Here is a 25,724-nt window from a genome sequence, read left to right as displayed (position 1 = left end):
TTGATTGAATCCAGTAAAACGGTGCGTTGTGCTATTGCACATGTCAGCAGAAAAAAAGCACCAGGGAGGAAAAAGAAGGTTTCTCACATAACCCTGAAAGCAAGAGAGGAGTGGGGTGGAGGGCTTGTCCCGATTGGCTTTAAGGCCAATGGACAACTTAGATGAGCCAATCATGCTGCAGTGCCTGAACAGAAAAAGCAGAACGCCATTCTGTAATGTTCTGTGAATGAAGGTGGATGGGTCCCACAGTGTCTGCCAGAAAAACGATATTAGGGAGCCATGGACAATGAAAAATTGTAATCAAGTTTGTATTTAACTGCCAGGAACAGTTAAAGGAAAGGCTAAAAAGAAGAACAGTGTGTGTAGAATAGGGATAGGCAGGGAAACCTGTCAGCCAGGGAGTGAGAAGTGAGGAGCTGAGTCTGGGGGTACCTTTTAGTGCAACTGCAGCTTTTTAAAAGTTCAAAATCAGCTACCTGCAAGGACATTATTTTTAATTTTTTTTTCCAATTTTAACAGAAATACTTTTTTGAGGGGTGGGCTGGGGGGGAAATAAGCACAAAACTGTACAACACATGTTCTACCATAAATGTAGCATTTGAAATCTCAGTGAAACCACCTGAAATACTAGCCCGAACTGCGTGTTAGGGCATCTTACATAGTAATTTTTTAGGTTTTTTGTTTAAGTTTTAAAAACCGTATAAAATATGCAGGGCTTCGGACAAAATGTGATTGATTACATAATATTAGGGCTAAATCTGTTTATTTCTCCACACAGATCCTAATTTTTTTTTGTTCAATTTAATTAAACCACATATAAGTGACCACTATACCAATTCACAGGGTAGGGCACCAAATTATCTGTGAGTGATAACGTGATATTAAGCGTCAGGCCTCACTTATCCATTTCCGTTTATCTCTATCTCATCACAGTTCTAAATTTTTTCTGGGGAGGGTTGTTGATTATATTTAAACCAGCATATATGTGATACCTACACCAATACACAGTGTACCACATTATCTGTGAGGCCCAAAAATGGCAGGGCTATGTATGTGTTCCAAACAAAAGACACAGAGCCAGAATATGTGTAGTAGCAGCACTAGCTATCCAGCCAGAAGCAGTAGTAGTTCCAGTAGGTTACAGTTGTCCCTCCTGGCTTTGGAAAGGTGCAACATTATGGTTAAGGAGAAAAAGGATAAGATTGATGATTGGATGGCTCACTCTTCCTCTCAGTCGCAGCAGGATGACTATGGAGGTGACTATGAAACTTATCACAGTGTCATTGAGCCAGGGGTCACAGTGTTCCTCCTGCTTCTCCACCTTACAGCCCCCGAGAATGCTTTCAGTGGAGTCCTCTCAGTCTTCACTGCCCATTCCTAGTGGGGCACCTTCTTTTTCCCTAAGAAGTCTCCCTTTTGATGACTTTTATGAGGTAGTTGGCGTTTGTACCGCCTTGAGGAGGAGGACCCCAGATATAGCCGTGTTGGTGGTAGAAGTAGTGACACCCATTGAAGCGGTATTGGCGTTACGGACAGCAACAGTGGCAGTCGGGGAAAATGCGTGTTATAGAAGTAGCATGGAGGGTGAGGACTCTAATGATGACTGTGTACTGGGATAGGACCTGGGAGCTGGGTCAGGGTGCTGAAGAGGAGTCAACATCAGAGGAGGATCGTGGTGGCAGCAGCAGTGAAGATTAGAGACCACGTACCCCCCAAAGAACAGTTAGGGCCATGTAAGCTTAAAAGCTATGTACACCTGCAGGGGCAATTGTGTATGATTGCATTTTACTCATTTTGGGCAAAAAATATTTTTTTCAATTGGTCTTTATTAAAAATATTGAGCCATTCTGTTACAAAGAGTTAACTGTTTTTCTAGCTGTGGGAATCCTACTTTCACTTTTGCAGGTCATCTAATAACCTCTATCTCTAAATTACTAAGAGGTCATAAACACTTATTTAAGCCACATTCTTTTCAGTAAGATAAGGATTTAAACAAAGTGTCTGTGGATCACTGCAGCTGAGTATTATTTTTAATACTAAGATAAGGATTTATTAAGGAGAGCAGAGATAAGAAGCCCATCAGCTTCCTGCCTCAAGGAAGAGAGAGAAAATTCAGATCCTCCTAATAGAGCATCTCAGCTCAGTAAAAATAAAAGGACTCCATATTTTAAATAAAGACCAATTTAAAAAAAGATTTTTTACCTCATAATGAGTATAATGCAATAATTAAAAAAATGTCCCCAAAAGGGTGTACATAGTGTTTAAGGATCTGGTGATGCAGCTGACACCGTGGGTCGTTTAGGCCCAAAACGTGCCAGAGCTAAGCCATGTTTGGCTGCCTCTAGCTCTCCGTCATCATCCCTTTCTACTCCTCCCGTTCAGACTCTTCCTCTGCTCCATTATCAGCCATTAATAACGTAATAAGTGGCCGGGAAAAAACTCTACACATCCAGCAATCTGATGGTTCGCAAGCTGAATTCCCACCTGGCCAAGTTGCTAGCGGTGCAGATGCTGCTGTACCATTTTGTCTAGTCTGATACCTTTAGGGAGCTGATAGCGTGTGCTCAGCCTCGCTGAAAGATTCCTAGCTGCTAATATTTCACTCAAACAACCATCCCTGCCTTGAACTTTCATGTGGTGTTCCGGCGGCGGCACGGCAGCGCACGGCAAGAGGCAGCCAGCTGCCTCTCGCCGTGCGCTGCCGTGCCACCTCTGGAACTCCTCCCCCATTATAGTCAATGGGGACGAAGTGGCAGTCCGGGGCACACGTGAACTAGTGGCAGGACGGATCCAACAGGCTGTTCCGGCGGGAGTACCCTGCCGCTAGTGTGAAACTAGCCTATGGCAGTGAGGGCCCAGCTTGCGAGAGCTTAAAATTAGGGATGAGCGAACTCGCTGTTTTCAAATTCAGGTTTGGGTTTCAGGCTCTGTGGTAATTCCGTTATCACAGATTATAATGGAAGATGGAATGCACCACGGAAGCCTTTGAGAGGAATTCCGTTTTGCATTCTGTAATAACAGATGTCTATGGGCAGCATAACGGATCCATCTAGTTCCTGTTATGCAGAACTGGACTCCTGCATAACGGAAACCAGATAGAGATTTTATAACATCCCATCTAAATCCATTTGATTGACATGTAATTGATATCCCATTTGCAGCCAAAACAGCTTCCACTCCACTGGTAAAGCTTTTTCAATAGGGTTGAGGTTAGATGCGTACACAGACCAGTCAAGGTATTCCACTTCCCCTAACCATGCATCTATAGAACATGTTTTGTCCATTGGGGTACAGTCTTGCTGGAACAAAAAGAGACTTCCCTAAACTTTTCCAAAAAAGTTGGAAACATAAAATTGTCCGAAATGTCTTGGGATGCTGAAGCATAAGATTTCTCTTCATAAGATTAGGAGCAGAGGTTGACTTCTGAAAAAACACCCATCATCCCTTTTCCACCAAACTTTACAGTTGGCACAATATAGTCAGGCAGGTAATGTTTTCCTGGCTTTCACCAAACCCAGACCCGTTCATCAGATGGCCAGATGGAGAAGTTTGATAGGGCACTCCACAGAACACATTTCCAGTATTCCAGAATCCAGTGGCGGTGTGCTTTACACTATTTCATACAATGCTTGTCATTGTGCTTGGTGATGGAAGAGTTGCATGCAGAATCCATGGAAATTCATGTCATGAAGCTTCCTGGACAGCACAGTTGTTGTGCTGAAGTTAATGCAAAGGGAGGTTTGAACTCTGCATACATGGAGTCGGCAAAGCGTTGGTGACATTCCTGCACTATGCTCCTCGGCACTTGGGGACCCGTTCTGGAACTTTACGTGGTCTCCACTTCATGGCTGAGTTGTTGTGGTTCTTTCCACTTTACAAAATTACCACTCACAGGTGATGGTGGAATATGTAGGAGGGAAGACATTTCAGGAAGTGACTTGTGGCAGCACTCGCCACATATTACAGGATCATCCTGAAATCCATTGAGCTCTTTACAATGGGCCATTATTTCACAAATGAATGTAAATACAGACTGATTGCCTAGGGGCTGGGTGTTATACACCTGTGGTAGTGGCAGACTGCATGACTAGGGCTGGATGTTATACACTTGTTGTAATGGCAAACTGCATGGCTAGGGCAGGATGTTATATACTGTTGTAATGGTAGACTGCATGGCTAGTGGTGGCTGGATGTTAACCACCTGTCGTAATGGCAGACTGCATGGCTAGTGGCTGGATGTTAAATACTGTTTTAATGGTATACTGCATGACTAGAGTCTGGATGAAATACACCTGTGGTAGTGGCAGACTGCATGGCTAGTGGCTGGATGTTAAATACTGTTGTAATGGTATACTGCATGACTAGAGTCTGGATGAAATACACCTGTGGTAGTGGCAGACTGCATGACTAGAGTCTGGATGAAATATACCTGTGGTAATGGCAGACTGCATGGCTAGTGGCCAAACTGTTGTAATGGTATATTGCATGGTAAGGGGCTGGATGTTTTACACCTGTGGCAACAGCACTTAACGAATCATATTGAATTAAATGATTAAGGGCTCGTTCACACGAACATGTGAAGCCCGTGCCCGTGCTGTGGACCACAATGCATGGGCACCGTCCGTGGGGCAGGCGCATTGGGATTGCAGACCCATTCACTTAAATGGGTCCGCGATCCTTCCGTTCCGCAAAAATATAGATCAAGTTGTATCTTTTTGTGGTGCGGAAGCACAGAACGGAACCCCAGAAAGCACTCCGTAGTGCTTCCATAGTGTTCCGTTATTCCGTTCTGCATCTCCGGATTTGTGTGATGCGGAATGTCCACGGAACGTTGCCCGTGTTTTGCGGATCCGCAAATGCGGTCCACAATATGGCAACGGGCACCACACATTCGTGTGAACGAGCCCTAAGTGGTCCAGTACTGTTCTCTATATAGTATACGTCCAATTTCCCCAATTCTTTTGGCAACTCATACAAGGACAATTGTAGAATGGTTTGTATATTTGTCAGGTGCACTTACATGCATTATACATTCTGGATTGCAGTACATTGCATCTGCATCTTTCATACTCATGTCTTTCAGGTTCTCATTCATATTTTGATGTTTTTTCCTGAACAGGAGTAAATAGATATTATTCAAAGAATATAAAAAAAATGAAAATTAGGGATGAGCGAATCGACTTTGGATGCAACATTCAAAGACGATTTGCATAAAACTTTGTTTCAATACTGTACGGAGCGAGCGCTCCGTACAGTATTAGAATGTATTGGCTCCGATGAGCAGAATTTATTACTTCACGAAGTCTCGCGAGACTTCGCATAATAACTTCAGAAATGATTTAAACTGTAAAAAACAATTTCCCGAACTCGGGTTCCAATTTTTTTTTACAGTATAAATCAATTTCTAAAGTTATTATGCGAAATCTAGCGAGACTTCGCAAAGTATTAACTTAGGCACATCGGAGCCAATACATTCTAATACTGTACAGAGCGCACGCTCCGTACAGTATTGAAACTAAGTTTTAATCAAATCGACTTCAGATGTTTTATCCGAAGTCGATTCACTCATCCCAAAAGTCAATCATACATAAATAATGTTACAATTAATAAAATCTGGAACAAAAACTCCACATGTAAATTCTGGTTTAAACCCTACTAGTAATAAAATAAAATAAAAATATTCAATGTGCTAGAAGTACCCTAAAAATCAATTTTCTAACTATTTATTCGTTATTATTAGATTTCTTATTTATTTATTCCTTTTTTATTGATTTGCTAAACTTACCTCCAAATTAGGACCCTGAAGTTTGCATTTCCTGAAACTCTATTTACTACAAAACATACAGAATCCATACACTTCGTCAGGGGTGGACAGGGAACTCAAAGTGTTCCTGTAAAAAAATACTAAAAGTGGCTCAGTTTTATAGTCAGGTCCAAATTGCTGGAAGGCAGGGCCAACACAAGTAGACGGGGTCAGCAATACCATATGGTGGCACATTATACCACCCCAAAAGAGCCAAATACCACAGTCCATCACAAAATACTGCCACCAGCAGCACAAAATACATCCCCAAAAACTTCCACTGGCCAGCCATGAAGTTGGCTCAGGCGCCCCCCTGGGCATTGGCCCACCAGGAAATTTCCCTCTAAGGCCTATGGCCAATCTGCTCCTGCACTTGGTTGTTCCTGGCTGTGGCCTCTGCTGAAAGCTCTGCCATAGTACCCTGCACCAATGTTCTATGCAGCGGTTTCAGAAGAGCGCAATGAGAACAGGCAGGAACTCTGCACAGCACATGGCTGCTCCTGCCTGTGCACGCTGCGCCGCTATGATATTATTATACATGGCAGAACTTTCAGCGGAGGGCACAGGCAGGAGCAATGAGTGCACTCTTGGGGGGACAGAGCTCACTCCAGCATACAGGTATATTGTACAAATTAGATCTGTACACTGCATACATGGCTGCAGTGCATGGATATTGTATGTGCTGCAGCCAATAGCTCTTCAGGAAGCATGAATTTTGGTGGGGGGGGACTCTTTTGGTGGTACAATTAGAAAATCTATTAATAAAGTGTAATATAAATATATTTTTTGTGTATTTCTAACACTTTGAAAGCATCTTAGTTTAAAGGGAACCTGTCACCTGGAAAAGACAATTTACACTAATCACAGTACCTTAAAGTATCTCTCATAGTGTGCCCAAAGATGTATTCATATCTTCTTTCTGCGTTGTGCTGTCTCATAAAATCGACTTATAAGCGATGGGCGCGAGTGCGCTGTATAGGAACGGCACAGGCGCAGTGAACAAGAAGATGCCAGGGAGGGAGCCGTAGCCGGGATCGTGCTGCGGCAGGACACGCACGACGCATGCGCGAGAAGAGCGCGGTCAAGGCTTCAGGGAAAAATGTCCATCAATATGTGGAGGAGCGGCATAGGGGCGGGCTTATCCGACGGTTGAGTCAAGGAGGCCGCTGCCCCCGTGACTTCAGCACGACTTCAAAAAGGTGCCAAACACAGTTTTATAAGTCGATTTTATGAGACAGCACAATGCAGAAAGAAGATATGAATACATCTTTGGGCACACTATGAGGGATACTTTAAGGTACTGTGATTAGTGTCAATTGTCTTTTCCAGGTGACAGGTTCCCTTTAATGTTTATCTACACTTTAACTTTATTATGTGTACCCTGTGACATAGAGATAACACTGTGGTCACCAATAATGTTTTTTAACTATAGAAAATAGTCAATGACTAGAGATGAGCGAATTTCTTAAAAATTCGAATCGCCTGCTTCGCCGAATAAAATAAAAAAATTATTGCTTTGTGACAAATTACTTAGTCACAAAGCGCATTGTTTTATAAGTAGCGGGTGCAATGACAGAGGGCTGCGCTAGCGCCACCCCCATCATTGTACCCCTCAGATGCCGCGATCATGTATGAGTTTAAAAACAGTGTAAAATTAACAATAAAAAAACAATTACATCAAAATTACCACCTCAATTTGCTCGTGATGGGCCAGCCACCACAATCTTGCTTGAAGATCTTGGCCGAAATCCCATGCGGCGTGAGATTATGTCATCACGACGGCTGGCGTGGGGATGTATGACGTCATCACGCTGCACAGGATTTCAGGGAAGATCTTCAAGCAATATGGAGGCTGGTAGTCCGTCACGAGCAAATGGAGGAGGCAATTTAAAATTTTTTCGTTTTTTTTACTATTTAAGGATAAATCGATTCGCTGACACGAAGCACAAGGAAATTCGGCTTCTAGGCGAATCAAAGTTATCCTGAAATTCAAATCGAATTCCACTTTGTGGAATTCGACTCGCTCATCTCTATCAATGACCAAAGTGTTTACTCGGTTGCACCTACAGGCTCAAAGACATTCAAGGAACCTCTCCAGTTTCAGCCAAAGGATTTTCATTGGCTGAAATAAAAATATGGGCGCCAGACTTACTTTCTGAAGAACATTATTAGTAAAGCTCCAATCGCTATTATCAGCAGCAGCAAGACTACTCCACCTACTGCAGCCGCCACAATGTAACCTTGTGCCAAGGCACCTTGTACCTCTGGGCCTAAAAGGAGAAGAAAAATATTTTTGTTTTTATCTTTCATTTTTTGTTTTTTCATTTCACTAAGCAGCTGTCTGATTTTATTTATAAATATATATACAGGTCCTTCTCCAAAAATTTGCATATTGTGATAAAGTTCATTATTTTCTGTAATGTACTGATAAACATTAGACTTTCATATATTTTAGATTCATTACACACAACTGAAGTAGTTCAATCCTTTTCTTGTTTTAATATTGATGATTTTGGCATACAGCTCATAAAAACCCCAAATTCCTATCTCAAAAAATTAGCATATCATGAAAAGGTTCTCTAAACGAGCTATTAACCTAATCATCTGAATCAACTAATTAACTCTAAACACCTGCAAAAGATTCCTGAGGCTTTTAAAAACTCCCAGCCTGGTTCATTACTCAAAACCGCAATCATGGGTAAGACTGCTGTCCAGAAGGCCATCATTGACACCCTCAAGCAAGAGGGTAAGACACAGAAAGAAATTTCTGAACGAATAGGCTGTTCCCAGAGTGCTGTATCAAGGCACCTCAGTGGGAAGTCTGTGGGAAGGAAAAAGTGTGGCAGAAAACACTGCACAACGAGAAGAGGTGACCGGACCCTGAGAAAGATTGTGGAGAAGGACCGATTCCAGACCTTGGGGGACCTGCGGAAGCAGTGGACTGAGTCTGGAGTAGAAACATCCAGAGCCACCGTGTACAGGCGTGTGCAGGAAATGGGCTACAGGTGCCGCATTCCCCAGGTCAAGCCACTTTTGAACCAGAAACAGCGGCAGAAGCGCCTGACCTGGGCTACAGAGAAGCAGCACTGGACTGTTGCTCAGTGGTCCAAAGTACTTTTTTCGGATGAAAGATCAGAGTCTGGAGGAAGACTGGGGAGAGGGAAATGCCAAAATGCCTGAAGTCCAGTGTCAAGTACCCACAGTCAGTGATGGTCTGGGGTGCCATGTCAGCTGCTGTTGTTGGTCCACTGTGTTTTATCAAGGGCAGGGTCAATGCAGCTAGCTATCAGGAGATTTTGGAGCACTTCATGCTTCCATCTGCTGAAAAGCTTTATGGAGATGAAGATTTCATTTTTCAGCACGACCTGGCACCTGCTCACAGTGCCAAAACCACTGGTAAATGGTTTACTGACCATGGTATTACTGTGCTCAATTGGCCTGCCAACTCTCCTGACCTGAACCCCATAGAGAATCGGTGGGATATTGGGAAGAGAAAGTTGAGAGACGCAAGACCCAACACTCTGGATGAGCTTAAGGCCGCTATCGAAGCATCCTGGGCCTCCATAACACCTCAGCAGTGCCACAGGCTGATTGCCTCCATGCCACGCCGCATTGAAGCAGTCATTTCTGCAAAAGGATTCCCGAACAAGTATTGAGTGCATAACTGAACTTAATTATTTGAAGGTTGACTTTTTTTTGTATTAAAAACACTTTTCTTTTATTGGTCGGATGAAATATGCTAATTTTTGAGATAGGAATTTTGGGTTTTCATGAGCTGTATGCCAAAATCATCAATATTAAAAAATGAAAAGGCTTGAACTACTTCAGTTGTGTGTAATGAATCTAAAATATATGAAAGTCTAATGTTTATCAGTACATTACAGAAAATAATGAACTTTATCACAATATGCTAATTTTTTTAGAAGGACCTGTATATATATTGTAAGAGATCGCTCTGTCTCAGGTGGTCGCAATCACAGACTTCTCCTCTGACAACTGGTTTCAATTTCAAAAGGCGCTTCAGCACCATCACACACATAAACATCGAAAATAAACACCTGCCCGTCTGGGCTCTACCTAATACACGTGTTGTCTCTACCTCACCTATAGAGCGCCGTTCACACACAGGATTAGATCCGGATTCCTCAGCCATATACGGTCCAGCAGCCTCCAGTCTGTGACCACACCAGCACCCTTTGGGGGAGATGGTCCAGAAGTCCTCCCGACTCTGACCGTGCGACCCTCTTTCTGTAGGCGTCGCTGGGCCCCCCAAACTTCAGGCTTTATAAAGCCTCGTGGCTCCTCAGCCCTCCTGGCTGAGACCACACAGAGCCTCTCAGGCTCCCCTCTCTCTCAGGCTTCCTCAGTCTTTCTCCCTCCCAAGTCATACACAGAGGGTTGTTTTATCCCTTCTTGATTACAGCAGCAGGCCTCACCTGTGATCACCTCTGGCAAAAGGCAATACATGTAGTGGAAGGGTGTGGACTGCCAGATCCCACTACCAAACCTGTCCCCCAGTCCACATGGAATGCAGCCCAAAACAACATCTAGACAAAACTGTCTCAGCAAACTACACTTTGCTGAAACCACTGCAGCTTTCTGGATTTCAGTTATATCAACCAACTGAGGTATCTGGGTGGGATATACACGCCTCCCAGCACTTATACTGTACACATCACCACTATATATATATACATATATATGAAGAAAATATATGGCAGCACCAATTCACAATAATAGTCACAGGTGCTATGTCCCAGGGTGTAGCTTCTTACCCAAAAATTTTAGAAGGAAACGGACAGCACTTCCAATAGAAAACCGTGATTTATTCAGCCCAAGTGGCACAGTGAGGCAGCGTTTCGGCTAGGACACAGAGCCTTTCTCAAGCATAAACCATAAGTGCAATACAGAGTATAAATAGACAAACATGATTAGGGGGTGGAGCAATCAATCAACATGATCATTACAATATAAATATAATAAAATAGTGAATACAATGTGAAATAACATGATACAGTGTATAACAATGATTATAAAAATCATGATTGCATGTGATTTACAGAAATTGATAATAATAAAGTGCAAACAATGAATAAGATCCATAAATGACACCAATACATGTCAGCTGCTGTGTATCATGATAATTAGTGATGTCGCGAACATAAAATTTTCAGTTCGCGAACAGCGAACGCGAACTTCCGCAAATGTTCGCGAACTGGCGAACCGGGCGAACCGCCATAGACTTCAATAGACAGGCGAATTTTAAAACCCACAGGGACTCTTTCTGGCCACAATAGTGATGAGAAAGTTGTTTCAAGGGGTCTAACACCTGGACTGTGGCATGCCGGAGGGGGATCTATGGCAAAACTCCCATGGAAAATTACGTAGTGGACGCAGAGTCGGGTTTTAATCCATAAAGGGCATAAATCAACTAACATTCCTAAATTGTTTGGAATAACGTGCTTTAAAACATCCAGTGTGTGTATACGATCAGGTATGATGTTGTATCGATCAGGTAGTGCACCGCAAACAGTTCATTTGCACAACCGCAAACTCCCCATTTGCACAAGGTTGGATACCAAGCTAGCCACGTCCCGGTGATGTCATTGAAGGTTTCTTCCTCCACCCAGCCACGTACAACACCAAGGGTCCCCGAAAGGTCAATTGAATTGATTTTTCGAACGGGGAGATGGTTAAAAAAACGCTGGCTCCCTCCCCTTTGTTTTTATCCACGGTGACTGCGTCTGCGCCGTGCAATTTACTGTCACACCCGATATGAGTGGTATTTTCTGTAGTACTATTCTCATCAGTTTAATCCCTCTAACGTCCCCGACTCCCCAATCTGGGGGCCATTTATTAAACAGATTTTTCGGACGGGGAGATGGTTAAAAAAACGCTGGCTCCCTCCACTCTGTTTTAATCCACGGTGACTGCGTCTGCGCCGTGCAATTTACTGTCACACCCGATATGAGTGGTATTTTCTGTAGTACTATTCTCATCAGTTTAATCCCTCTAACGTCCCCAATCTGGGTGCCATTTATTGAATAGATTTTTCGAACGGGGAGATGGTTAAAAAAAACCTGGCTCCCTCCACTCTGTTTTAAACCACGGTGACTGCGTCTGCGCCGTGCAATTTACTGTCACACCCGATATGAGTGGTATTTTCTGTAGTACTATTCTCATCAGTTTAATCCCTCTAACGTCCCCAATCTGGGTGCCATTTATTGAATAGATTTTTCGAACGGGGAGATGGTTAAAAAAAACCTGGCTCCCTCCACTCTGTTTTAAACCACGGTGACTGCGTCTGCGCCGTGCAATTTACTGTCACACCCGATATGAGTGGTATTTTCTGTAGTACTATTCTCATCAGTTTAATCCCTCTAACGTCCCCAATCTGGGGGCCATTTATTGAATAGATTTTTCGAACGGGGAGATGGTTAAAAAAACGCTGGCTCCCTCCACTCTGTTTTAAACCACGGTGACTGCGTCTGCGCCGTGCAATTTACTGTCACACCCGATATGAGTGGTATTTTCTGTAGTACTATTCTCATCAGTTTAATCCCTCTAACGTCCCCAATCTGGGTGCCATTTATTGAATAGATTTTTCGAACGGGGAGATGGTTAAAAAAAACCTGGCTCCCTCCACTCTGTTTTAAACTTAAAAATTAAATGCCTTATTTATCGGCAAGCTACTGTGCCACCCGGTATCAGTGGTTGGCACTGGCAGTGGGCACACTACAGTCAGTAGAAGCGGGCCTGACACACACTGGCAGCAGGCAAGCAACTGAAATTACACTAAAGTGTAAAAATTAAATGCCTTATTTATCGGCAAGCTACTGTGCCACCCGGTATGAGTGGTTGGCACTGGCAGTGGGCACACTACAGTCAGTAGAAGCGGGCCTGACACACACTGGCAGCAGGCAAGCAACTGAAATTACACTAAAGTGTAAAAATTAAATGCCTTATTTATCGGCAAGCTACTGTGCCACCCGGTATCAGTGGTTGGCACTGGCAGTGGGCACACTACAGTCAGTTGAAGTCGGCCTGACACACACTAGCAGCAGGCAAGCAGCTGAAATTACACTAAAGTGTAAAAATTAAATGCCTTTTTTATGCAAAGTCCTGTGCCAGCCGGTATGAGTGGTGGGCACTGGCAGTGGGCACACTACAGTCAGTGGAAGTCAGCCTGACACACACTGGCAGGCAACTAACCTTAGATTAAAGTGTAAAAATTAAGTGCCTATTTTTTAAGCAAAGTCCTGTGCCACTCGGTATGACAGGGGTGGGCACTGGCAGTGGGCACACTACAGTCAGTTGAAGTCGGCCTGACACACACTAGCAGCAGGCAAGCAGCTGAAATTACATTAAAGTGTAAAAATTAAATGCCTTTTTTAAGCAAAGTCCTGTGCCAGCCGGTATGAGTGGTGGGCACTGGCAGTGGGCACACTACAGTCAGTGGAAGTCAGCCTGACACACACTGGCAGGCAACTAACCTTAGATTAAAGTGTAAAAATTAAGTGCCTATTTTTTAAGCAAAGTCCTGTGCCACTCGGGATGACAGGGGTGGGCACTGGCAGTGGGCACACTACAGTCAGTTGAAGTCGGCCTGACACACACTGGCAGGCAACTAACCTTAGATTAAAGTGTAAAAATTAAGTGCCTATTTTTTAAGCAAAGTCCTGTGCCACTCGGGATGACAGGGGTGGGCACTGGCAGTGGGCACACTACAGTCAGTTGAAGTCGGCCTGACACACACTGGCAGGCAACTAACCTTAGATTAAAGTGTAAAAATGAAGTGCCTTTTTTTTAAGCAAAGTCCTGTGCCACACGGGATGACAGGGGTGGGCACTGGCAGTGGGCACACTACAGTCAGTTGAAGTCGGCCTGACACACACTAGCAGCAGGCAAGCAGCTGAAATTACACTAAAGTGTAAAAATTAAATGCCTTTTTTATGCAAAGTCCTGTGCCAGCCGGTATGAGTGGTGGGCACTGGCAGTGGGCACACTACAGTCAGTGGAAGTCAGCCTGACACACACTGGCAGGCAACTAACCTTAGATTAAAGTGTAAAAATTAAGTGCCTTTTTTTAAGCAAAGTCCTGTGCCACACGGAATGACAGGGGTGAGCACTGGCAGTGGGCACACTACAGTCTGTGGGCCTGCAGCTCCTCACACACAGGCAGGCCAGGCAACTGCAATATGTATATAAAGGAAAAAAAAAAAGCAGACTAATGTTGCAGCCCTAAAAAGGGCTTTTTGGGGTGCTGTCAGGACGCTGTCCTTACAGCAGAGATCAGATGAGTCTTTCAGGACTGGAGTGGACACTGAATTCACTAGCCTAGCTATCGATTTCCCAATTAAATCAGCAGCAGTTACAGTCTCCCTCCTCTCACTAAGACTGCAGCTTCAGAATGAATCTAAAATGGATGCTGTGCAGGAGGTGGGAGGGTCTGGGAGGGAGGGTATGCTGCTGATTGGCTGGAATGTGTCTGCTGACTGTGAGGTACAGGGTCAAAGTTTGCTCAATGATGATGTATAGGGGGCGGACCGAACATCGCATGTGTTCGCCCGGCAGAGGCGAACGCGAACAAGCTATGTTCGCCGGGAACTGTTCGCCGTCGGATAGTTCGGGCCATCTCTAATGATAATTAGATTCAAATATGAACAGGTGGAGCAAAGGATAAGATCAGTAACATACTGTACCACACAGAACCATCGTAAATCCACATGGCCAAACTCGACGTGTGACAACTAGCAATGCGCAAGCGCCAGGTTTGCGTCTGAACTGTATGATCTCATGCCGTACCCGGGGTTGACGTATCACGCATCTCCTCTCCATTCGGATGCGGCCAGACCGGAAGCTATTGCCAATGTTCCAACACACATGCCCACATCAAAACATGTTGGGAAGCGCCATATTGGATATTGGCGAAGTTGTCCCAAGTTGTAATACTATTATAATATGGCTAGCAGGAAGCAAATATAGGAAGTAGACACTCCTTATCAAGGGGGTACACCATCCTAATAATAGGGAATGCAATATGAGCTCGACCGGCACTGCCGTGACTATTATTGTGAATTGGTGCTGCCATATATTTTCTTTTTGTATTTTTCATTGTTATTCTTAGCGGTTTATAAAAACTTTTTGAATATGGATATTGAATTTCCACGTGGCTCCACCTACTCACAGGAGGAAGCAGAACATATTATGCAGGGCATTGGGGGAAATGACACCTTTTTAAATACCCCATCAGTGAAGGAATTTGAGTTTTTATCTAAAAAGATGGCCTCATTGGGTCTACATATGACCACCTTGGGTGAATATTACAAGGCCCAAAGGATACCATGGGGCATGAGATCACATCTCTGACCCAATTCGTTTTTCAAAAATTCTGTTTATTGCAAGAAACTTGAAGTTCTCTCCAACAGATATTCTCTGGACTTTATTCTTTTGAATGTGCAGTACATACAAGAAGAACTATCCTCTACAGTGGTTGAGATGGGGGGAATTGAACGGGCGTTGCAGACCTCTATGTCCCCAGATGAACTTACTCTTTTTACAGATATCATATCACTTTATGTGTCCAAACTTAAGGCTGAGCTTGAAGAAGGTAAACGTTCCAAATGGACCAGGGATCTGGATGACTATAAAAGAGGCTCTATTTATTCATGGCAGTTTGAAAATGGCACCTCAAATCAGAAAGATAGAAAGAGAAAAAGGAATGTACAGACACCAGGAATGGAACAGTCTTCATTTTTAGGGAGCAGACCCAACAACCAGCACAAAAAAGAGGCTGCACCAGACGGGGTGGCCGCAGACATCAAAGAACCTCCAAAATTGCGCAACAACAAAATTCGTGCCCAGGCCGGCAAACCCCAGATGCCAAAGAGGAAATGACTGTTATCAATTTGTCATCCAAGATTCTTACCCCTGCACAAGAAAGTGTCTTGAATAAGGGACTGACATTTTGTCCATAAACTTCGCTTAATTAGTTTGATTTAGATATTGATTTGTCAGCTTTTTTTCGCAGGATTAAACTCAAAGCTTGGTTCCGGTCTGGTACAGCCCAATTGAGTGAGTTCACATTGGGCAGTCTCAGTCTGTCTCTTGAGAGTAATTTTTCTCCTGTGATCAATGAATTTGCCATTGATGCCTACATGACTGCGATCAGGTCTGAACTATCACACTATAAAACATTGTGTGATGGGAGTGAATTTAAAAATCCATACACGGCTGGAGAATGAGGCCATTGAACAATTAAGAAATGATCCCCTCCCTACTGTGAAACCCGCAGATAAGGGGGGTGCAGTTGTGGTCTTGGATACCTCCAAATATATTGCGGAGATCAGACGACAACTTGATGATACTGATGACACCCGGGACCCCGCGCCGATCAGCTGTTTGAGAAGTCAGCGGCGCTCCAGTAGCGTCACGGTCTTCTCACTGTTTACCGCTGGCCCAGTGACGTCACAACTAGTATCAACTTGCCTGGGAGGGGCTAAGCTCTATTTAAGTGAACAGAGCTTAGCCCCGCCCAGGCAAGTTGATACTAGTCGTGACGTCACTGGGCCAGCGGTAAACAGTGAGAAGGCAGCGGCGCTGCTGGAGCACCTCTGACTTCTCAAACAGATAATCGGTGGGGGTCCCGTGTGTCGGACCCCCGCCGATCAGATGCTGATGATCTATCCAGAGGATAGATCATCAGTTTAAACAAGCTGCAGAACCCCTTTAATGCTCTGTGGCTTCATGCAAGTGACAGGGTACTAGTGTTGAGCGCGAATATTCGAATTGCAAATTTTAACCGCGAATATCACCACTTTGAGAAATCTCAAATATTTAGAATATAGTGCTATATATTCATATTCGCGAATAGTGTTGAATATTCTAATCGCAAATTTTCGCAAATTTATCACGAATTTATCGCAAATATATTACATTGCCAATTTTTTAAATCAAGTAAACAATGACTGGAGATCACGAATTCTCGAATTTGTGAATTTATGGCGAATATTCGGCCAAAAATTTGCAAAATACTGTGAATTCGAATATTGCCTATGCCGCTCATCACTACAGGGTACTGTAACTTGGATGAACTGTGGTGTGCTGGATGCAAAAATAGACATTGCTTGTACTTTTAACCTCCAAAGTCTGAAAGTTTGTCATTGCAGAGCCTGCCGTAAATACACGAACCTGCGAAAAAAATATATATAATGCATTATATCTTTTTGAAATGTTTTGCTTTTTCCAACACATTAAAATGGAGCAAAAAGCAAAAGAATAACTCAAAGTAAAAAAAAAAAAGAAAAGCATCTAAACTTCCAAATGTATAATATAAAAGTATTAGGCTACTTTCACACTTACATTGTTAATTCCAGTATTAAAATCAGGCAGAGGAACTCAATACCGGAATTAAAAGGATCCATTTTGCACATCAGGATGCATCCGTTCCATAAGGATGCAGTTGTGTGAAATCAAAACGGATCTGTCACTAAATACACTGAAAGTCAAAATGTGACTTAAAGGATAACTGTCACACTTAGACCCTAATTTCAATTTTCATATATGTAGTTACTAATAACATAATATTCCAGAATCAGTTACAATTAGACTGACTTACCCCATATTTAATAAGATTCAGTCCTTAGCAACCAGTCTGCATAAAACTGCAATTTCACTATTCAGTTAAGATGGCCGCCACTGCCCTCACCCTGAGGCTAATCCCGACTGCCCTCACTAGCCAGTAACAATAGCCCCCCAAAAGTGTCAGTAACCAGAGCCCTCCCCCTAAAGGGTTAATCTCCTGCAGCACAAAGGGGTCCTCTTACCACATGTTGCTTTCATTTATACACTGAGCAGATGGCAGATCTCCCTTCCCTGGTCTGCGCTGCTTCAACTCTGCCTTCTCCAGCTCTGCTGAGTGAGGGAGCATCTGCCAAGTGCAGGGACAGGGAGAAGTGCACACAGCCCAGGCACTGTTATCAGCTGCTGGGGAGGACCTGGCTTTAATCATTTACTTACAGTCCCTGGCTGTCTGTAATCTGACCTTGCAGGCTGCTTCTGCGTCCTCCGTCCTTCAACACATAGACGGACCATGCCTAGCAACAGATAGACGGACCATGCCTAGCAACCTGATTTTAAGCACAGGTAAAAATGGGCAGTACAGGGAACAAAACTGTGGAATTAAGGGGTAATTGAATACACAGTGAAAAGCTGAAATAGGGCCACCAAGGAGATATCAATCACCACAATCCAATACTCTAAAAAAAAAAAAATATGACAGTTATTGATGGGGTATAAGTAACTCCATTTTGTCTTTCTCAGCAACGTGTATTACGATTACATCAGGCCAGTGCACTATTCCAAGATCCCCCTTCTCCCTTCCCCCCTCTGTAGAATTTGAGACCAGTTTAGAAAAGGCATACATGCATTTGTTTAAACAGCCTGACTTTACAAGGTTATTCTCATGTTTATACCTGAATGATTAACTGTTGTTACTATGAGCCGTCTATTCTGTAAATGCAGAGCTCATGTGTATTCAGGCCATAGGATAAGACAAATGCTAACATATGATTGGATGTAATGGGAGGTCAATCCTCCCCTATATTAAGTGTTGGCAAGCAATGAATAAATAGAATGGATTGGAAGAAGACAAGTGTTTAGTCTTCACTCTTATTCATTCTCCTGGTACCAGATAATACTTAATTCAAGCTTGCCACCGAAAAGTCTGGTGTCAGGGACACCATATAGGCAAAGAGTCCAATTTGCCTTACAGCTTTACTTTAAGGCTCCTAAAAAAATGGATCTGTCACCATTGACTTACATTGTTTTCAGTGCCGGATCCATTTAATCAGTTCAGAACTAATCAAATTTGTCACAAATTTCACAAAAATAGTGTTGCCAGATGAATCAGAATCTGAAGATTTGGCAATTTGTTTTAGATAAGTAACTAGCGTCATTTTACTGTCAGAATTGGCAATAAAAATGGCAGTGGGGATGAAGATCACATGACCCTGGGAGGAAGAATGGCTTTCCCTGGCTCGGACGCTGACAGACAGGCTTTGAGCCAACCAGGATATCAGTAGGTCCTTAAAGGGGTTATCCGAGTTATTTTTTTGTTCTTTCTATGTTCTAACTGGGCAAATGTAACAGCTTTCCAATTCACTCACTTTATCTCCAGTGCCTGGTTTCTTAGATTTCACTGAGGGTCACATGACCTGTGATGTCAGCTTCTCTCCCTGCTCTGATAAAGGTCGTTTACAAGCCTGTAAACGAGACGCCCCCCCTTCACTGCCGTCTGCTCTCTGCTAGGATTCTTAACCCCTTCAGCTGCACAGCTCTGCAGGCAGTGAGAGACAATTCTGGGCACATGATCTGACATACTAGAGAGAGCATTACACAAAAAGGTAGGGGGAAGATCCTGTGCGTATTAGCAGTGTCATTATACAGCTGGGACATGTAGTCCTACACATGCAACAAGCTGCAGAGTCTCCCAGCAGGCAGACATGTCACTCAGGGCAGCTCTTGTATTCACCCCCTTAGCTGAGCAGGGGGAGGGGCAGAGATTGTTTTTATTGCATGTAAACAAAGGGCCAGAAAAGAACCAGGGAAATGAGGAAAAAAAAAATATATTTTTTGCATAGAACTTGCTTAGCTCAGTTATATATCAGATTTTCAGTGCTATATTATTTTTTTTCATAACTCGGACAGCCCCTTTAATTCTCTGCCTTAGATTGGGATCTGATAGCACGTTTCTTCTATGTGTCTGGCAGAATGCAATTATAGATACAACCCTGCAATCTGGGACAGTATAGGGACATATTTAGTTAGTGTACTGAAAGATGTACCCCAATATGTACCCCAATAGTACCTATAACTCTATATGTACCCCAATAGTAAAACTACACATCACATGTAATGTCATCTTTATTTAGACATGATTCAATTACTTACAATAAAAAAAACATATAAGCAGCATATGGAACAACACATCAGCTAGACATCAAATTTCCAAGGTCAAATAAAGTGCATAGTACATATAACATATATATGTTATGGTGCTAGTTGGCATCCAATCCTATACAATAGGGACTAGAACCAATAGGCAGAACCAGTATCAGAGTCACATGAACCCACCATCAATTGTTGCCAATAGGCCAACATATTTTATGAATACTGACCAGAGACCTTGGGAGATGACTGCAATGCAACGTACTTTTCGCACAGCTCCTTCCCCCAGGAAGAGATGGTCAGTTAATGTATGAACTACAAGTTTCTACAGTTCTTAAATGTTTTACAGGCTTTTTCCAAACTGCATCAGCAACATAGATTTTACTGAAGATGCTGCACAATAGCCCCCACCCTCCACAATTTTGCTACCGTGTATAATTAAGCAGTTCAAATCATAAATAGAGTTGAGCGGACACCTGGATGTTCGGGTTTGCCGTGTTCGGGACCCGAACTTGACCTGAACTTGACACCGAACCCGGACCCCTTTAAAGTCAATAAGGACTCGAACTTCACTTTATTATTTTCCGTTATAACATGGTTATAACTGAAAATAATACTATTCGCTTTTTCAGCGATGGTATATTCTAAAACAGAGGAGTTACCATGGTGATGGGGATGCTTGAAGTTAAAATTCAGTGAAAAAGTCCGGGTTCGGGTCTGTGTACCAAAAAACATAAAGTTCGGTACGAACCTGAACTTTACAGTTCAGGTTCGCTCAACTCTACTCATAAACACTTATTTAAGCCACAATCTTATCAGTAAGATAAGAACTGAGCTATAATGAGTATTTAGGAGGTCAGAGAACAGAGATAAGGAGCCATGAGCTGAGCTGCCTGACGGCAAACAGTAACAACACAGAGCCTGCTGCTAGAGAATCTCAAGGTTGTACAGAGAAAGTATCTCAACATTTGTAATAGTGACCAATTGTACATAGCATTTAAGTCCAAATTGATTTGTAGTTTTCATTACAGATGAAACACCCAAACCCCTCATGGTTGTCCAAAAACACCATATATTTCTTTAACAGAGCTACTATTCAGACAAATAAAAGAGGCCTAGATCACAAGGTTAATACACAGCTTAAAATGAACATTTAAATGGCAAACTAAGTTTTTCTATTTCTGAATCTATAAAGAGAACAAATGGTTCATCATATGCAATACAAATGCTTTATACTTACTGTGATATATGATTTCTACCGTCCTGTGTGCGGCCCCATGTTCATTCTCTGCAGAACATCGATATCTCCCAGCATCACTCAGGGTAATGTTGCTGAGTGTAAGGGTGACAGTCCGGTCACTTATAGTCGGCTGGACCTCAATGTCTTCTTTATACCAAGTAATGGAAGCCTCCGGGTTACTGTCTACAATGCACTTCATAGTTATAGAATCCCCGTCTGTCACATTCACAGCGGTGACATCATCAGTATCAGCACCTAAGAGAGCGAGGTATGAAATCATAGATGGAATTATATATCTATCTCATATCTATCTATCTTAAAAAGTATTGCACCATTAAGAGATATGCCCTACTAATCTATATTTTCAGATTTAAAGAACATTTTTACCTGAAATAAAATCCCCAGAAGGTGCACAGCAAGTAACCATGGAGCCCCATAGCAACAGTTGTTAAGAGGGATAATAAATACAGTGATGTCACAGTACAGAGATAATAAACACAGTGATGTCACAGTACAGAGATAATAAACATAGTGATGTCACAGTACAGGGATAATAAACACAGTGATGTCACAGTACAGGGATAATAAACACAGTGATGTCACAGTACAGGGATAATAAACACAGTGATGTCAGAGTACAGAGATAATAAACACAGTGATGTCACAGCACAGACATAATGAACACAGTGATGTCACAGTACAGAGATAATAAACAACGATGCCCCAGTACATAGATAATAAACACAGTGATGTCACAGCACAGACATAATAAACACAGTGATGTCACAGCACAGGGATAATAAACACAGTGATGTCACAGCACAGGGATAATAAACAGTGAAGTCACAGTACATAGATAATAAACACAGTGATGTCACAGTACAGGGATAATAAACACAGTGATGTCACAGTACAGAGATAATAAACACAGTGATGTCACAGCACAGGGATAATAAACACAGTGATGTCACAGCACAGGGATAATAAACAGTGAAGTCACAGTACATAGATAATAAACACAGTGATGTCACAGTACAGAGATAATACACACAGTGATGTCACAGTACAGAGATAATAAACACAGTGATGTCACAGTACAGGGATAATAAACACAGTGATGTCACAGTACAGGGATAATAAACACAGTGATGTCACAGTACAGAGATAATACACACAGTGATGTCACAGTACAGAGATAATAAACAACGATGCCCCAGTACATAGATAATAAACACAGTGATGTCACAGTACACAGATAATAAACACAGTGATGTCACAGCACAGGGATAATAAACACAGTGATGTCACAGCACAGAGCTAATAAACACAGTGATGTCAGAGTACAGAGATAATAAACACAGTGATGTCACAGTACAGAGATAATAAACACAGTGATGTCACAGTACAGGGATAATAAACACAGTGATGTCACAGTACAGGGATAATAAACACAGTGATGTCACAGTACAGAGATAATGAACACAGTGAAGTCACAGTACAGAGATAATAAACACAGTGATGTCACAGTACAGAGATAATAAACACAGTGATGTCAGAGTACAGAGATAATAAACACAGTGATGTCACAGTACAGGGATAATAAACACAGTGATGTCACAGTACAGAGATAATGAACACAGTGATGTCACAGTACAGAGATATTAAACACAGTGATGTCACAGTACAGAGATAATAAACACAGTGATGTCACAGTACAGGGATAATAAACACAGCAAACCGTACAGGGATAATAAACACAGTGATGTCACAGTACAGAGATAATAAAACCAGTGATGTCACAGTACAGGGATAATAAACACAGTGATGTCACAGTACAGAGATAATAAACACAGTGATGTCACAGTACAGAGAAAATAAACACAGCGATGTCACAGTACGGGGATAATAAACACAGTGATGTCACAATACAGGGATAATAAACACAGTGATGTCACAGTACAGAGATAATGAACACAGTGATGTCATAGTATAGAGATAATGAACACAGTGATGTTATAGTACAGAGATAATAAACACAGTGATGTCATAGTACAGGGGTAATAAACACAGGGATGTCACAGTACAGAGATATTAAACACAGTGATGTCACAGCACAGAGATAATAAACATAGTGATGTCACAGTACAGAGATAATAAACACAGTGATGTCACAGTACAGAGATAATAAACACAGTGATGTCACAGTACAGGGATAATAAACACAGTGATGTCACAGTACAGGGATAATAAACACAGTGATGTCACAGTACAGAGATAATGCACACAGTGATGTCACAGCACAGAGATAATAAACACAGTGATGTCACAGTACAGAGATAATAAAAACAGTGATGTCACATTACAGGGATAATAAACACAGTGATGTCACAGTGCAGGGATAATAAACACAGTGATGTCATAGTACAGGGGTAATAAACACAGTGATGTCACAGTACAGAGATAATAAAAACAGTGATGTCACATTACAGGGATAATAAACACAGTGATGTCACAGTACAGAGATAATAAAAACAGTGATGTCACATTACAGGGATAATAAACACAGTGATGTCACAGTGCAGGGATAATAAACACAGTGATGTCATAGTACAGGGGTAATAAACACAGTGATGTCACAGTACAGAGATAATAAAAAACAGTGATGTCACAGTACAGGGATAATAAACACAGTGATGTCACAGTACAGGGATAATAAACACAGTGATGTCACAGTACAGGGATAATAAACACAGTGATGTCACAGTACAGGGATAATAAACACAGTGATGTCACAGTACAGGGATAATAAACACAGCGATGTCACAGTACAGAGATAATAAACACAGTGATGTCATAGTACAGAGATAATAAACACAGTGATGTCACAGAACATAGATAATAAACACAGTGATGTCACAGTACAGGGATAATAAACACAGTGATGTCACAGTACAGGGATAATAAACACAGTGATGTCACAGTACAGGATAATAAACACAGTGATGTCACAGTACAGGGATAATAAACACAGAGATGTCACAGTACAGAGATAATAAACACAGTGATGTCACAGTACAGGGATAATAAACACAGTGATGTCACAGTACAGAGATAATAAACACAGTGATGTCACAGTACAGGGATAATAAACACAGTGATGTCACAGTACAGAGATAATAAACACAATGATGTCACAGTACAGAGATAATAAACACAGTGATGTCACAGTACAGGGAAAATAATGGAACAAATTTTGCATCCGCAAAATTGTATTAATATGGAATTTGTAATAGTGATCAGCGGCAAGGGCAATATTCGAATTTGCAATATTTTGCGAATATGTGGTAGAATATTCGTCATATATTCGCGAATATTCGTATTCGAGATTAATTCTGCAATGTAATATCGTGTAAGATTATTTTCGTGGTTCCGAAAAATCTGCAATATAAAAATCACATAATGCGAAGTGGGTCAAAAACGAATATATAGATATATATTAGTTTTTTAGAATAGTCGTCATTTTTTTCCATCTTAAGTCATGATTCCTTCCTGCTTAAGTTGCTTGTGGGCCAATGGCTCATTGGCCCGCAAGCAAGAAGCAGGGAGGAATCATGTTTTCAGATGGGAAAAAATGACGAATATTCGATATAACGAATATTCAGCACTATATTCAAAATATTTGCGAAGTCTCAAATTTGCGATATTCGCGATAAATATTCGTAATTCAAATATTCACGCTCAACACTAATTTGTAATACACAGGGTTAATATGTCTCGTAACAGTTATGCATCAAGGATTAGGGGGCTAGTCAGGGGTGTGCACAGATCGCATAGAGCGTCATGACAAAGCTGATTTTTGTTTAATTAAGCAAAAGAAATATTAAGCAAAAAATTTAATTAAAATAGTTATTATGAAACCATCTACCTAAAGCTACCGCTAAGTGGAGCTCAGTACATAGGTATTTATACAGTTACCATTGACTGCAATAGAAGCTGTAAAGGTCTTTTTTCCCTGTGCTCACCCTTAGCTCTCCCCAGTGATGGCTGCAGTGTTTTCATGTCATGAACAGAAGAAGGAGTTCAGCGCCAGGAGTTCAGAGTGAATGATTGGACTGCTGAGGAGAGACTAGGAAGAGTAACTATATGTGCCACTCTAGCAATGCCGTCTACTACCACCTATATGATATCACTCTTGGATGAATTTAGTACATCAGTTATAAAGCCCATAGCTCTGTTAGTCCATGTGAAATCTGGAACTGGTATAGGATGCAATAGTCTATTAGGTTTTAAATGTGAACCCCCATTTTGAACATAAATGGAGCAAGCCGCCACAAAGTCTTCTACTGACCAACAGAATGAGGTTAACAGGTCAGCTTTACTGCAAAGGGAACACAAATTTTTGTTTCCAATTCCATCCCATTTACAATTTTTTCCAGCCTCCCATTACATGATGTGAAATAATAAATGATGCCATTAGAAAGTACAATTGTCCTTCAATAGACAAAGCCAGGGTATAAGGTAGGGAGTAAAAAATAAAAAGAAAGAAACAGAAAGGAAGGAGTTAAAAAGTTGATTTTTAACATAGTTTGACTTTTGATACTTGGAACAAATTACCCCAGCATGAAATCAGCAAAAAAGACTTCAAACGTGCCCCTCATGGCGAAGTCCCCCCCCCATTATGTCCACTTCTTTAAAGTCCTCTTACCACCAAGACGTCCTTGATAACAGCTCCTA

The 25,724-nt window shown here is 42.1% G+C and overlaps 1 protein-coding gene across 3 annotated transcripts in view; it reads right to left on the bottom strand.

The window, feature by feature from the left end:
- LOC120991955 (sialic acid-binding Ig-like lectin 12) overlaps positions 1-25,724 on the bottom strand; it is a 290,291-nt gene that overhangs the window by 6,699 nt on the left and 257,868 nt on the right. For all 3 annotated transcript variants that reach the window (XM_040420715.1, XM_040420705.1, XM_040420723.1), the window contains 3 exons: positions 20,991-21,245; positions 7,956-8,073; positions 5,021-5,111 (listed from right to left, as the gene is read on the bottom strand). In XM_040420715.1, coding sequence (XP_040276649.1) covers positions 5,021-5,111; positions 7,956-8,073; positions 20,991-21,245 — 464 coding nt within the window. The remainder of the gene's footprint in view (positions 1-5,020; positions 5,112-7,955; positions 8,074-20,990; positions 21,246-25,724) is intronic.

The sequence above is a fragment of the Bufo bufo genome, chromosome 1 (genome assembly GCF_905171765.1).
Source record: "Bufo bufo chromosome 1, aBufBuf1.1, whole genome shotgun sequence".
NCBI lineage: Eukaryota > Metazoa > Chordata > Amphibia > Anura > Bufonidae > Bufo > Bufo bufo.
Note: the sequence above shows the minus strand (reverse complement) of the source record. Positions and strands in the feature narration are given on the sequence as shown.